The following is a 16,111-nucleotide window of genomic DNA, read 5'->3' as shown; positions in this document are numbered from 1 at the left end:
CTTGTCAGTGGCCAGATTTCTCATTACATGGAATATGGAACCAGGAGGTGAAAGGAAAATGAATAGACACACAACTAGAACAGAGAGGGGTAAAATGAGAGAGACAAATCCCTGGTGGTCTGAAGTTCTGCTTGCATCCCCTTTCTAAAATCTGGTTACGATTTCTGCCCTTGAAATCCATGAGATTCTCATATCCTTAAATTATCCCATCCTGGGGGGTACCTGGGTGGCTCAACTGTTAAGCATCTGCCTTTGGCTCAGGTCATGATCCCAGAGTCCTGGGAGCCCCACAACAGGCTCACCGCTCAGCAGGAAGCCTGCTTCTCCCTCTCCCACTCCCTCTGCTTTTGTTTTCTCTCTTGCTGCCTCTCTGTCAAATAAATAAATAAAATCTTTTTTTTTTTTAAGATTTTATTTATTTATTTGACAGACAGAGATCACAAGTAGGCAGAGAGGCAGGCAGAGAGAGAGAAGGGAGGAAGCAGGCTCCCTGCTGAGCAGAGAGCCTGATGCGGGGCTCGATCCCAGGACCCTGGGATCATGACCTGAGCCGAAGGCAGAGGCTTTAACCCACTGAGCCACCCAGGCGCCCCAAATAAATAAAATCTTTAAAAAAAAAATTATTCCATCCTGCTCAACACTGTTATACCATCATGGTCTACTAGAATCAACTTTACTTTCTGAGTTTCTTTTTGAGCAGTCCTATCTATCTGTAAGGACAGAGATTTAAGACTTTTATTCTTTCTTAGATGTCCCCTAATGGAGAAAAATAAAATTTTTTTAAAGAATTTATTTAACAGAGAAAGAGAGAGCGGGTGAGAGAGCACAAGCAGAGAGAATGGGAGAGGGAGAAGCAAACTCTCCGGTGAGCAGGGAGCCTGACAATGGGGGGGAGCTCAATCCCAGAACCATGGGATGGTGACCTGAGTCAAAGGCAGACAGTTAACCCACTGAGCCAACAAGGCACTCTGTAAAAGTACTTATTTTTTAAAATAAAAATAAAACTCAGAGCGCCTGGCTGGCTCAGTTGGTGGAGCGTGCAATTCCTGATCTCGAGGTTGAGAGTTTAAGCCCCCCACTGGGAGTAGAGATTACTTAAAAATAAAATCACATATATATATACACACACATATATGTATATATATATACACACACACATATATATATTACTTAAAAATAAAATCACATATATATACATATATACATTTATTATTTAATTAATTAATATATACATATATACGTATATATATGTGGTTTTATTTTTAAAAATAAAATAAAAATAAATAAAATAATTAAATAATAAATAATAAAATACATAAATAAATAAAAATAAAATAAATAAAAATAAAATCACATATATACATATATATGTGATTTTATTTTTAAGTAATTTTAAGTAATTTATTTTAAGTAATATGTATATTACTTAAAAGTATATATGTAACTCATTCTATCGTGGAATTACCATAAAGGGATGTTGAACCCTTTAAAAATCTAAGAATTTTCACGAGATTATAATGACCTTGTTCTTCTGTCTTTGAAACATTTTGATATTTTGGCATTCTAAAAATTATATATTTTGTCATTATTCACCAATTATTCTCAAGTAGGCTAAAAAAAAAGTCTTATATAGGGGCACCTGGGTGGCTCAGTGGGTTAAAGCCTCTGCCTTCGGCTCAGGTCATGATCCCAGGGTCCTGGGTTCCAGCCCCTCATCGGGCTCTCAGCTCAGCATGGAGCCTACTTCCCTTCCTCTCTCTCTGCCTGCCCCTCTGCCTAATTGTGATCCCTGTCAAATAAGTAAATAAAATCTTTAAAAAAAAAAAAAGTCTTATATAATAAGAAAACAGAAGACTGACAGACTCACCCAGAAGAATGACGCAAGACTGAAATAACCAGTTTTCTGACTGCAGTGCCCAAAGTACTGTACCACCTTTCAGAAAGGAAAAAGCTAGAGACACCCACTTTGTAGTGTCTTTTTGGTTTTGTTTTTCACTTTTATTGAACACATTTGAAAATTCAGAACTTTTGTTTCCACAAAGAAAAGAAAATGGACAGAGGAAAACACTTCAGTTATTAACACAAACCAGAAGACAAATATGAAGAGACAGAAAACAGCATTCCAGAGTCTGATGGTCGTGGTGAGCAGGCTGTAGAGGTAAAATCCTAGCCAAGTCTTCAAATAAAAGCATCCTAGAGGAATATTCTCAAACTCCAAAACTGATGAGTGAACAATGTATTTCTTTTTACTAATTTTCTTTACAAGATTTTTTATTTATTTGAGAGAGAGAAAGACTGTGCTTGAGCATAGAGGGAGAAGCAGACTCCCTGCTGAGCAGAGAGCCAGACTCGGATTCAGGGCTTGATCCCAGGACCCTGAGATCATTACCTAAGCCAAAGACAGACACTTAACAGAATGAGCCACCCAGGTGACCCCAATATATTTCTAAGAACAAAAAAGATATACGGTGTTCTCATCAAGTTAGTCATTCGATAGGAAAAGATTTTACTTCACAATATTTTGTGACAAGGACCTGAAACATCCCACTTCGCTAAATGGCTATGTGATGGTATTCTTTCACTATGTATATATTTGTACACCAACATTTACTTGATATAGTCCATAGGAGGACAAATGCTGTAGGCAGGTGTGTATACAAAGGTGCCTGGGAAGAAAAAGATGACATAAAGTGAAAAAAATTCAGTGGACTGATCATTCTAACTGGTATTTATATATCTAATTGGTATTTATAAATCTAATTGATATTTATAAATTAGCTCTGTAATTATGGAGCAAAGACGACAGTCATCGTCTCTTCAACAAAATCATGAGCCATCAAAGTTTGCAAAAATACTGGTTTTAATGACACAAGAACCAGAAGTCATGATCAGCTGAAATCTACTAGAGATGTAAATGAAATCTGGAATCAGTATTTACAAAATAACGTGCATTTCGGTTCATGCATAAGAGTAAAAAAGCAGGGGCGCCTGGGTGGCTCAGTGGGTTAGCCTCTGCTCAGGTCATGATCTCAGGGTCCTGGGATTGAGCCCCACATCAGGCTCTCTTCTCAGCAGGGAGTCTGCTTCCCTTCCTCTCTCTCTGCCTGCCTCTCTGCCTACTTGTGATCTCTGTCTGTCAAATAAATAAACAAAATCTTTAAAAAAAAAAAAAAAGTTGCTTAAGAAACAACGGGGATAAGAAGGACACACTGACCCTCTTAAAAAAAAAAAAAAAAGGAGTTAAAAAGTAGTTAACTGCATTCAAACACTGTCTATTTTGAGTATATGTTTTCAAAACCAGAAACATAAGGAATAAAAATACAGCCTTGCCATAAATAAGTTCTTACTAAAATTTCTGAACAAGTTTTTCACTATCACTTTATTCCTACTTCTGTAACTTTCTTACAAAATGATTTAATATGAAAAAATTTAAGAGTTCATTGGACCCAGATGGTAAATGTGTATGAGATTTTTTTTCTTGGCATAGAGGTTAAATTGAAGAAACCTAACTAATTCAGTCAGCTTGAAATATTAATGTCTGTAAACAAATCTAATCTCTGGAAAACACAATGCCCTCTGTCTATACTAAAACTTTCTAAAAAGGGCTGCCTGGGTGGCTCAGTTGGTTAAGCATCCAACTCTTGGTTCTGGCTAGGTCATGATGTCAGGGTTGAGGATCAAGCCCCACATCTTGGAGCCTGTTTGAGATTCTCCCTCCTTCTCCCTCTGCCCCTTTTCCACTCTCGCTTTCTTTCTTTCTCTAAAATAGATAAATAAATAAAATCTAAGACTTTCTAAATAGGATTTTATATTTTTTAGTTTCCTCATGGCTTTAATCACAGCTTCACCTTATTCCCTTATTACATAGTCATGTACGGGGTGAGGGTATGAAGTGCTTCTGTGCCAACACACAGCAAGAATCAAAATCACCTTAGAAAACAAAGCCTTTGGGAAATCCAACAGTACCTTTTCTTCTAGCACGTGAGTAGCTCAAGATACTGTGAATAAGCATCAAATGAGGAAGGTGGCTTTCATCTGGGGATGCATGATACCAAAAATATTTCTAAACACTAGAATCATGCTTACCTTAACCCCATGAGAGATTAGAAGTGAGATCATCAGAGGGACAGAAGAATTCTCTCTCCCTTCTCAAGCTCAACAGAGAGCAGTCAGTCACTAAGCAGATTCACCCTACTTACTTTTTTCCCCCCAAATGGACACTGGAGAATTTACCTAAATTAATGCCACTACACACATCTCTGCCATTTACTTTTTCTGAGTGGGTCTGTACTAATTAATGAGTGCCTTCTCAAGAATTTCTTTAGGGATTACAGGAACAATTTTCTCAGCCGTACAAAGAAAGAAGTTATTAAGTTCATCTCTCACTGAAGCATCTACTTATTAGGTAATTATACCTAACTCAAGTGTCACCAAAAAGCCATCTTCAATTGAGACACAATACCGAGACAGTCCCTCTTGAGAGGTCCCTCTACGTCCACCTTGGTAATCTGGGTCAGAATTCAATACTGCTTGTCAGTAAATATTTTCTAATATTTTAAATTCAATTTTCTCTGTTTATGGGCTTAGCAAAAGGAAAACATGCTTACCACAGTCCTCTAAAAATACCTTTTAATGAAATATTGTGTTCCCTCACTGTTCTTACCCATAAGCTAAATAGTTGAGTGTCTTTAGTACTTTATAATAGATCCTATTTTAAATCATTTCATTTTCTTTATGGCTTTCCTTTGAACCCTTCCCAAGTTTTCCTCATCTCCATTAAGTACAATGTCCAGAGGTAGTTACCACGAGGCACTAACAATGGGCAGAAAATGGTAAAATTAGTTAGATCTATATTCTAAACTTCTTTGTTTACAAATACCACACCTTTTTTCATGTTAGCAGATTAAAAAGGTCTAGATTAAATAGAATTGCATTCTTCACATTATACTTCAATAAATGTACTACTGCAATTGTGCACACTGTCAGAACATGGTAATTCCTAGATAAACTGCTGCCACTAGTTCTTCTACCCCAGGCCATTTTCCAGCATGTAAAAGATGATGGGACTATTAAACAAGAAAGTGGAGTAACATGTAAATGTTCTTCATCTAAAAGATGATAACACTAAAAAGAACTGGGACAAAGGGGAAGAGATAAAAGTGGTAAGCAGTGTAGTAAAAACAGAGAGCTGAAAAAGAGTTACTGCCGTGCCTTCAAAAAAGAAAAAAATCTAAGTTCAATAACAGTCTTTAATTTTCCTTACCTCTGATCTTAAGACTGAATGAATGGCTTCAATTTCCTTTCTTCTAGAATTAGGTAATTCTGCTACGAAAGAAACAGCATACACTTAATATATGATAAACACCATGTGAATAAACAGGCATTTTCAAGTACATATATTTCACTGAGCTTTCAACACAATGGTATGCTGATCTGAGAACAAACTCAGAAGACATGTACCACTTGATTTTTATCACAATTTCCTATTGCCACATATGTACTTTATTATCATGTAAATCGTTCTTTTTGCCTATCTTCTGGACCTAGGTAAGACATCTACATTTCCCCCTTGGAAGTGTTCAATAAGATTTTATTATGGAAAACTGAGTTTTACAAATTAAATCTCTCTGTGGGTTTAGTTTAATTTTAGATGGAACTTACACAACTGGGGTTTAGGCCTTATTTCTAACTTCTGCTCCCAATACTATCAAATAATGACCCCTAAATAAAGAAGAAAATGCACTAAAAGAACACTTAGGTCAAGTAACATGAGCACTATCTATTTAAAATGGGGATGAGCTCAGTCTGCTCTTGTACATTTTCATTTAAATGGAGAGTCAGAGACAGGGCACCTGGCTGGCTCAGCCGGTGCAGCGTGAGACTCTTGATCTCAGGGTCATGAGTTCAAGCCCCACGTTGGGTGCAGAGTTTACTTAAAAAATCATAATTAAAAATTTAAAAAAAAAAAACCAGAATCAGAGGTAAGCTCCGTCAAAATGGCACTGCTGATGCTACCAGAACATCATCATCAGTTAAGATTTTTTCTAGGTGCCAGTATTTTTCATTAGTCACAGCACTTTAATACTAAAGAAATGACTTCTCTGTAGGGGGGGAGAACTTCTCTGATTTACAGTTTAAATCAAAAGAAAATACAAGTGACATCCAATAAAGAATAGTGGCAAACCCACTCTTCTTGTTTTGAAAACCACCAGGTGCAGTTGCTTCTGTGGTTGCTCATACATCTTGCTTAAAACTCTGACAGGACTGTCTAATTGCTACTCAGAAGAGAACAAATTATAATCCAGTCTGTTTAGGAGGGTCATTGTTAGAAGCAGAAATTGTTTTAAAGAGAAATAAAAATAGACTTGTGCAGCCCTCCTCTCTTACCTCCCTCCAAAACAAACAAACAAAAACCTAGTCTTCTTAAGGATAAAGGGGAGATGTTATGCAGACCCAAAAATTCTTTCTCGCTGAGGGAAAACAAAAACAACAGGTACTCTTTATTAATGCTTACCATCTGCCAAGCATTTTACACTCATGATTTCATTTAATCCTCCCAACCCCGTGATAGGCATGACTACCTCTATTTGATAAGGAAACTGCTTTATAGAGGCTAAGTATTTAAGAATTTGCCAAAGACCCACAATCTATAATGCATGGAAGTGGGATTTCAACCCATGTCTAATTGAAAAGCCCAAGTTCCTAACCCTGAATAAATCAGTACAGTTTCTGGTACAAGAGCAACTTTCTGCTATTGCAAATACAGATAATCTTTCAAGCTCTACCAACAGAGCTATGTTGGAACTGTTATCTTGTTCACTGCTGGCACAGGGTAGATGTTCAATAAATACTTGTTAAATGAATAAATGAACTGTACTCTGACCCTTTAAATGATTTGCAAAATCAATAAATTAGGTGTTAAACAAGTCCTATTTTAATAGAAAGGGAAATAATAAAAGAATTAAGCAACTTTGCAGATTTTTAATACTCAGCAATTTTTTTACTGAGCATCTACTACGTATCACGGAAGGTGCCAAATATTGGTGATATAAGGATTATTTATATATATTTATACACACACACATACACACACACACACACACACACACAGTCCCCACCTTGGACATCAAGACCAGAGGTAAATTATAACTCCACATGGTTAAGTGTTCTCACAGAGATCTACAAGATCACATGCAATCGACTCAGCCTGCCATGGAATGAGTATGGTTTCACCAAGTACCTGGCACATGAGCAAGGTCATACAGGAAAAAACTGTTTTCCAAGCAAAGAAGGACAGAGGAGGAAGTAGAAAAGGAAGGGCTTTCCACACAGAGGCTTGGAGTTGTGTAGGTACTTCACAAAGTTCCATGTAGCAAAACCTCTGGGTGCAAGCGTGTATGTGTGTGAACATGCATATGTATGGCAATTTGAAGAGAAGGGGAGGGAATAAGAGGTTAAGACTAGAAAAGGGAGGTTGATCTCAGATAGGATAGGCTTCTGGTCTCCCAAAACTAAGAGGATTGGATTTCATCCAATGAATGTTCTGAAAGGAACAGAGCTAAAAGATTCTACAGCACCTATGTTTTAGAAAATTGGCAACACAGAGAAAATTGGAGTGGAGTCCAGAGAAACGTGTGACAGGATGGGAAGGAGAAAGTGCACGGGAGAGAGAAGGGGGGTGTAAATCAAAGAACACAGGGGTAAAAAAGCAAGGGACAGATATAAGAAACAACTCTGGCATAGTCGATGGACAAGGTTTGGTGACCAACTGGAAACAAAATGGAAAACACAGAGGCAAAACAAAGGTGACAAAGATTTCTAGTTTAGGAGATTGGGCAGATGATGAAACCATTAACAATGAGAATATAGGAGTAGATTTGGAAGGAAGAACAAATGCATTCCACCTTAAGCCTATAGGACAGTCAGGTTGGTGGGGGTGGGGGGGATGCATATTTTCTAGGAATAGCCAACTGTTTTCCCCTAACTAGGATACAAGGAGAGACTCGTCATTTCCATGTCATCCAGTTCGTCTCCTTTCTAAATTTCAAGGTCACATGACCCTTTACCGAACACAGGGAGGGAGAATCCCTTTCACTGTTACCCCCAACATGTCCCACCTGATGCAACTCCCACCCAAGGTATACTCTAAGCAGTAAAATGGGTTTCAGCAGCTCTCCAATGCTTCTGCTTTCTAAAAGACAAACATTCTAAATATACTTTTTCTCAAACTATCTTTCTCTACTTCAACCCAATAAACTGGAAGTTTCAATTATATCAGGATAAAAAAATTAAACCATAATGCTAATTAACTTATAAGAAATAAAATTATCCAAGGAGGTGCTCTCATCCAAAAGACCAGCCCATCATCTCTGTGGAGGTAAACTTCCATTGGAATTAAAGTACTCTTTAATAAATAAATAAATAAAAACAAAGTACTCTTTAGATCTAAATACTACTTGTGGAAAGAAATATCAAGAAATCAAAATATTAACCTAACTACTAATTACTATGTAACGCTGGGTCACTACTCATTAGTAAAACAAAACAAGGACTTCCAAAATGAGTGAAAGTTACTAAGAACAGGCAGCATATCTTCCTTGTTTTATTGTCGAAATAATGGGTAGAATGGGCAGTTAGGCACAAAAATACATTTCAGCTGGAACGTTGTGTCACCAGAATAAGCAAAAATACAAGGTAACTAATAGGAAAAACTTAGAGCCATGTTTAACAATATATCAAGTCAGAAAGGGCTTAAGATTCACTAAATATTTTAATGAGTTGCTTCAACTGTTACAAAACTCGAAGGGAAAAGGTGACTATGTGTCATGCACAGATACTTTTTAACTGTGTCAGTATAAAGAAAAAGGATCGAAATCAGATCCGCCCCCAAGCTAAAGGCAAAGTAAGCGGTGGGCGTGGAAGAACCAAACAAAAATAAACCATTCGAAGTAGAAGCAGTTTCTCTCTGCTCTGAGATTCCCACAGTATTCAGTGGGAGAAGAGGCAGAACTCTTCCCCGGACTCCAGTGTCTTTCATCAGAGAAAATCTGTTAAGAAGAAGCAACAGAAGTGGAAAGAAAAAAAGGAGGAGTGACTCTCCAGACGGATGGAAGTGGAAACCAAACTGGCGCTCCCGGGGTCCCATAAAAAGCCCTCCCTCCCACCGCTCCAGCTGTTACCTTCCACTTCCTCCGTGCCCTCCATCAGCATATCCTTTGTAAAGTTTGAAATCTGGCCAGTGAGGGAAGCCAGGCTGCCTCCGACTTGACCCAGAGACTGGCCCAAACCGGAGCCGAGGCCCCCAAGCCAGGACGACATCGCTGCGGTTTAGAGAACGACCTGGTCCGCTCCTAGAAAAGCGTCCGGCGTCGTCGGACGATCCCGCCAAATGTCCTCGGGCCGCCGCCTTCACCGAACCAGTCCAAATCAAGACACTCCAGATGCGATAACACGATGAAGGGTTCCTAGGCAATGCCGGCTTCGGGGGGCTCCCATCAACCGCCGGACTCTGCCTAGAAACGCAGAGGCCTGACCTGGCACGTTACCGGGGGCCCGCCTCGGGTGCCACTGTCAACCCCGCGAGGCCTCTGCTCATTCCCAAGACTTCCCCACGTCCGGGATGGGGCACTTCTTCCTCTGCTTTAGTGACTTTCCCCAGTTCCGAGGGCAACTCCTGCCAACTCGACGCCGGCCGCCATGACACCCACTCTGAACGCGGCAATGGATCATAGAGAGGCGCCGCGCTGTCGTAGAAGGGCTCTGCGGAGCTGCCGGACGTGTCCTTGGCGCAAGGGAGCGTGGGATCGCGGAGGACCGAGAGCTGCTGGCTGGGGCTGCATACCTCCGGAGCAGGGCAAGGTCAGCCTCCACGTAGCGCGCCGGCTTTGGCCGCTGCGGGAGTGGTCTCAAGAGCCAGAGATGACGCGGCCGTCCCCGCCCGCTGCACCTGCGCTTCCGGCCGAGCCGTTCGTGAGTGGGGGCCCCTTGAAGCGGACGTGCCCCGGGAAGCCGCTGAACCTTCGCGGTGTCGGTGAAACCTGAGTTTTAATTCTGACTACCGCGGTGCAAGGGCACTCAGGTGGCGGGGTCGCTGCACTGCGCAGCAAACGGTTTTACTTAGCACAGTTCCTATATTGATTCTGCATCAGCGTCTCGGGCTGCTCTGTGCCCTCGGCTAGGGTAGGGGCTCAGGATACACAGATAGAAGCGATGGGCAGCAAACTCGTGTCCAGGCAAGAAACACACGTTGTTACTCTCCACAGTAGTCATTTTCCCTGGTAACTTTACAACGCGTCACTGAAATCCTGCCTTCTCTAACATACCAAGCGCTTTGTTCAGGAAGCCGATATAACTAACCCATGAAGTTAAAACACAGAACACCTTTAAAAAATAATAACTCAGTAAAGGACAGCGGGACAACTTATTATGAAGAAATGCTGTTCTAACAGAAACTCTTCTATGGTGTTGGTAGCACTAACTGTGCAAGTCCCCATCCCTCTCAGCCCTGTTACACGAGTGGGTGCACACAGCGGAGTGCCCTGCCTCGCTTGCTTTATTCCCCAGAGGAAGAAAAGTCACGTGACTTACAGGTACTTGACGCAATGGTACGGGATGCACTTTACCTGGCCAGAGAGACGATGACGTTTTTTGCTTTAAAAAGAATAGGTCTGCAGTCCTTTTAAGCATAGCACTAAATACACTGGCATCTTTCTCTCTGATTTTATTTATAGGAGGGGTCACCACAGAGTACACTGTGACTGGAACATTGGGAATGCCTCTACTATTGAGAATCTGATGGCACCAGGCAATAGTAGTTCTCCCTGAAATCTGAATGCTTTTAAAAGAAAATTGCATCCCATTCTGGAAGTGTTTATTAAATGTTTTATTTGTAAGACATCAGTGCCCAAGGGTTGCATATGCAGACTCCAGGGCCTGACTGCCTGGAGCTGTTACTTATTAGCTGTACGACCTTGGGTGGGTTACTTAACCTCTCTGTGCATCAGTTTCTCTTTTGTAAAATGGAAAATGATAATAATAGTGTCTACTGGGTGGGGTCATTAGGAGGATTAAATAGGGTAATATTTTTAAGAGCTTGGAACAGTGCCTGGTACCTGGTGAGTTCTATTTAAGTGTTTAAAAGGTTTCAAAAATGTGGCATCCGGATGACCTGTTGATGCGTCTACAGTTGATGTGTCTACAGTTATTCTGGGTACTGGGAGCATGGCAGGAGAAAAAAACATCTAGCTCCTGGTCTAATGGAGCTTGCATTCTACTGGGAAGGGATAAATGATAAATAAAATGTAGTAAATACAGACAAGTAGTGATGACCACTTGGAGGAAAAAAACACAGGGTAAGGGTCATATGGAAAAGATAGGAGAGAGGGCACTTGTAATGTTATAGAAGGTAGTCAGGGAAGGCCTCACTGATATGGTGATATTTGAACAGATACTTGAAGGAATTAAGAGAATGAGAAATGTCAGGGCGCCTGGATGGTTCCGTCGGTAGAGCACGTACCTCTTGATCTCAGGGTTGTGAGTTTAAGCTCCACATGGGGCCTAAGTAAGCTTACTTAGGAAAAAAAAAAATTGAGCTATGTGGATATATATTGGAAAAGAGTGGTACAGGCAGGAAATAACAGCTAATGCAAAGGTCCTGCGGCAGGAGGGTCCTTGGCAGGTTAGAGGAATAGCAAAAAGGCAAGGATGGTTGGAGTAGAGTGGGGTGGGGAATGCTGGTTAAGTGATAAGAACCAAGAAGTCAGAGTGCGAGGGCACAGATCACATAGGGCCTGGTAGGCCATATTATAAGGACTCTGGCTTTTACTGAGTAGGATCAGGCAGTATTAGCAGAGTGGGAAACTGCTCTGAACAGAGGAATCACATGAAGTTGTGGGTTTCTGGACCACAGTGAAAACTTTAGCTACTGTAAATCAAGCTTTTATTGCCTACAGCTGTAAATTCTCTGGAGAGCCATCCTGTAAATACATGTCATGCCATAAAGATGCTGCAATTAATGAAGAAAACAAGCACAATTATATGTATTTACATCATTTTAAAGTAATTAGCATAAAAAGCTATGTCCTATAAGTTCCTTATGAGGTATCTTTTTTTTTCCTGTGGGATGAACTATGGCTCAAGAGACTTAAAGAATGATTCTGACAAATACCATGATGTTTGGGATGTGCTGCAAAATAATGGGATTAGAGTAGATGAAACAATAATTGCCAGGAATTGATCATTGTTGAAGCTGGGTACACAGAGGTTCATTATAATAGTCTTTTACTTTTGCATGTATTTGAAATTTTTTTTTAATTTTTTTATTTTAATAAACATATAATGTATTTTTATCCCCAGGGGTACAGGTCTGTGAATCGTCAGGTTTACACATTTCACAGCACTCATCATAGGTATTTGAAATTTTTTATAATAAAATGAAGACATCCAAGTTTAATGAAGTTTGGGCTGAGGGGCTGAAGATAACTTCTCATTTTCCTGCCAAATATCCCTGTAGCTAACATGGATGTTCATTATCACACAATGAGTAGCAAAATCACTCCTGCACAATCAAACATATCACATCGGAGAGAGCCCATGAATCTGAGTGGCTCGGGGTGATGGGGGCTAGGCTGCTTACCTGCAATTCTGAACCTAGGATTTTTTTTTAAAGAGAGCACGAGCATGCTATTTGGGGGCTGGAGAGGGGATGGTGCAGAGGCAGAGAGGGAGAGAGAGAGAGACTCTTAAGCAGGCTCCATACCTATTGCAGAGTCCAATGCAGGGCTGACTCATGACCCTGAGATCATGACCTGGTCTGAAACCAAGAGTTGGACTCTTAAATGACTGAGCCACCTAGGCACCCCCTGAACCTAGGAGTTTTGAAATCTCAATGGCTGGGGAAAAAAAAAAAAAAAAAGGAAACAAAAATATTATCAGCTGGAACCTGGTTTCTCAAGTGGTGGTATCATCAATATGTCTCCAGAAAAAAAAAAAAAAAATTCCTTTCTTGTGAGAAAACTATCTAAATGGGTTTATTTATGCAAGTGTAAAGCAAAAAAAACCTACTTTATTTCACTTTAATTAATTAATTAGTTGTTTATTTATCAGAGAGAGAGCACAAGCAGGGGGAGTGGCAGGTACAGCATGAAGCAGACTCCCTACTAAGCAGGGAGCCCGGACAAGGGGCTCAATCCCAGGACCCTGGGATCATGACCTGAGCTGAAGGCAGATGCTTAACCGACTGAGCCACCCAGGTGCCCCTGATGCTCTGAAATTAATAGTGATGTGTTTTGCAATCGGTTGTTTGTAGTTTCATTCATTATGCTTGGCATTCAGCAAACACTTTAAAAAACTATGTCTTTTAGTTCAGCAAATTATTTAAAAGCATTGTGTTTTGTTTTGTTTTTAATTGGTGAGTGCCTCCTCTCTGGGGACTCTGCTAGTCTTGGAGACTTTAAATCAATCCTCTTGATCTCAGTCCACATCTCACCCCCACCTTCCAAGATAGTTGTTACTTTTGTCTCCTGTTTGCTATTGCGTGTACCTCTCTTCAACACAGTGTTCAGCCTCCTCACCTCTGCTCAGTCCTATACAGACTTTCCATCTTTGCCCAAAATGCCACATCTCACTTCTGCTGTCGCCTCACCTAGCAGTGGCTAATCGTTCTGCAGAGTCTGTTCTCCACTTCACGCGCAGTTACTGAACCCTCCCTTGTTGCCTGGATGCGTGGTATAGCAGAAAATGCCGGGGCCCCCTCCTGACCCCTTCATCCTTTTACCTCTTTTGTGCACACCTTTTCTTGGGGTGCTTTCACTCTCAACAGGTGTTCCTCTGCTGGAGGAACTGCGTGTAGTAGCATTTAAAATGAAGGGTGCCTGGGTGGCTCAGTGGGTTGTTTCTGCCTTCGGCTCAGGTCATGATCTCAGGGTCCTGGTATCAAGCCCCGCATCGGGCTCTCTGCTCAGCGGGGAGCCTGCTACCCACCCCCCTTCTCTCTCTGCCTGCCTCTCTGCCTACTTGTGATCTCTCTCTCTCTCTGTCAAATAAATAAATAAAATCTTAAAAAAAAATAAAATAAAATGATGCAGCTCCCTGCCCACGATGTCACAACTCCAAGATGTGAATATACTGTATCCAACTGGATCTGTCTGCAGGATTAAGCCTTTGCTTATTGTTATACCCTTGCTTGGCTTCCTTTCCTTATTCCACTTTCTTACCCCACTATGCCCCTTCCCTTTCTTCCTGGAATTACTTTTTTTTCTTTTTAAAGATTTTATTTATTTGAGAGAGAGAGAGTGCATGAGTAGGGGTAGGGGCAGAGGGAAAGGGAGAACCAGACTCCCTGCTGAGCGGCGAGCCCAGTGCAGGGCTTGATGCAGAGCTCAGTGAGGGGACTCAATCCCAGGACCCTGAGATCATGACCTGAAATGAAGTCAGATGCTTAACTGACTGAGCCACCCAGGTGCCCCTGGAAACACTTTAAAAAAAAAAAAAAATCACTTTCACAGGAATCCTCAACTCAGGATCTGCCTTTAGGATGCCCAAGCTAAGACTCATGACCAACCCGAATAAAAACCATCTTATAGCTGGAAGGGGCCATGTGATTCAGTTCTGGCCCATGTAAATGTAAGTGGAAATGGCGTATGCAACTTCAAGGAGGTAACCTTAAGGAAAAGGCACATGGGGGCACCTGGCTGGCTCATTCAGTAGGGCATGGGACGCTTGATCTCAGAGTCGTGAATTCGAGTCCCACTTTAGGCATAGATATTATTTAAAGAAAGGATGGGCACGTGGCCTTCTTCGATCCTCCTTTTGCTTTCTGATTGCTGGGATGCAGATGTAATCATGGGCCCCGCCTGCAGCAGCTTTCTTGAACCATGAATTGATCTTAGCAATGAAGCCATCCATGTATGTAAAGCAAGAATACAGAAAGCAGATTCTTTTAAAGATTTTTTAAAAATTTATTTATTTGAGAGAGACACAGAGATATCGATAGAGAGCACGAGCTGGGGATGAGAGGAAGAAGCAAGCTTCCCGCTGAGCAGGGAGCCTGACACGGGGCTCGATCCCAGGACCCTGAGATCATGACCTGAGCTAAAGGCAGAGGCTTAACGGACTAAGCCACCTAGGTGCCACCAGAAAGCAGATTCTAAAAAAAAAAAAAAAAAAAAAAAAAAATCTTTACACTGTGTAATGCCCAATCAGCTCTGGTTTTCTTAAGCTGAGAGAGAAAAAACTTAGAGCTAATAAAGTCACTGTTATATTGTTTTTCTCCGACAACCAAATCTAAAGGCTGAAGTCCAAGTGAAGAGCTATGATACTGTTGCTCATGCTTACCATAATATGATGGCATCCTGGACAAAAGGCTCAGAGTAACTGGGAGATATCTGGATATTAATCACTACAGTTGATGTGGATTACCAACCAAAATATGACGCTAAGATTTCAAAATGAACTGTAATTTGTCTGATAGTGATGAAAACAATTGCATAGATATGAGAGGAAGAAAAACAAAATGCACAGGTGGGGAATGGGAGGCTTGCCTGAAATCCTGATCTGAGGTTATGTTAAGCAGTATCTTTAATGCTAAAATACAGCCAGTTTTGGGGGTTGCTGAAGGTGAGCACTGGCATGATCTTTGGTAGATGTAGTTAATAAACCTTTTAAAGATTTATTTATTTATTTATTTGACAGAGATCACAAGTAGGCAAAGAGGCAGGCAGAGAGAGGAGGAAGCAGGCTCCCTGCTGAGCAGAGAGCCCGATGCAGGGCTCGATCCCAGGACCCTGGGATCATGATCTGAGCCGAAGGCAGAGGCTTTAACCCACTGAGCCACCCAGGCTCCCCATAAACCTTTTAAAAGATTATTTTTTCAGGGGCGCCTGGGTGGTTCATTCAGTTAAGTGTCTGACTCTCTGATTTCGGCTCAGGTCATGATCTCAGGGTCGGGGGATTGAGCCCGAGTGAGGCTCTGTTCTCAGCTGGGTGTCTGCTTGAGATTCATTCTGTCTGCCCCTCCCCTCTGCTCATACTCACGCATGCGCGCTCTCTAATAAATCCTTTAAAAAGTCTTGGGACTATTCTAGAAAGAAGTGGGGAATATTTTAGAAAATGG

The 16,111-nt window shown here is 41.2% G+C and overlaps 1 protein-coding gene across 2 annotated transcripts in view; it reads right to left on the bottom strand.

The window, feature by feature from the left end:
• Positions 1-9,935, bottom strand: part of TRIP11 (thyroid hormone receptor interactor 11) — a 67,910-nt gene extending 57,975 nt beyond the window's left edge. The window contains exons 1-2 of one of the 2 annotated variants that reach the window (XM_080808262.1): positions 9,180-9,935; positions 5,264-5,325 (exon numbers count right to left, since the gene is read on the bottom strand). In XM_080808262.1, coding sequence (XP_080664388.1) covers positions 5,264-5,325; positions 9,180-9,318 — 201 coding nt within the window. In that variant the 5' untranslated portion in view covers positions 9,319-9,935. The remainder of the gene's footprint in view (positions 1-5,263; positions 5,326-9,179) is intronic. The other variant, XM_080808263.1, reaches the window with a different exon arrangement.
• Positions 9,936-16,111: the final 6,176 nt, after the last annotated feature.

The sequence above is a fragment of the Martes martes genome (genome assembly GCF_963455335.1).
Source record: "Martes martes genome assembly, chromosome: 7".
Taxonomy (NCBI): Eukaryota; Metazoa; Chordata; class Mammalia; order Carnivora; family Mustelidae; genus Martes; species Martes martes.
Note: the sequence above shows the minus strand (reverse complement) of the source record. Positions and strands in the feature narration are given on the sequence as shown.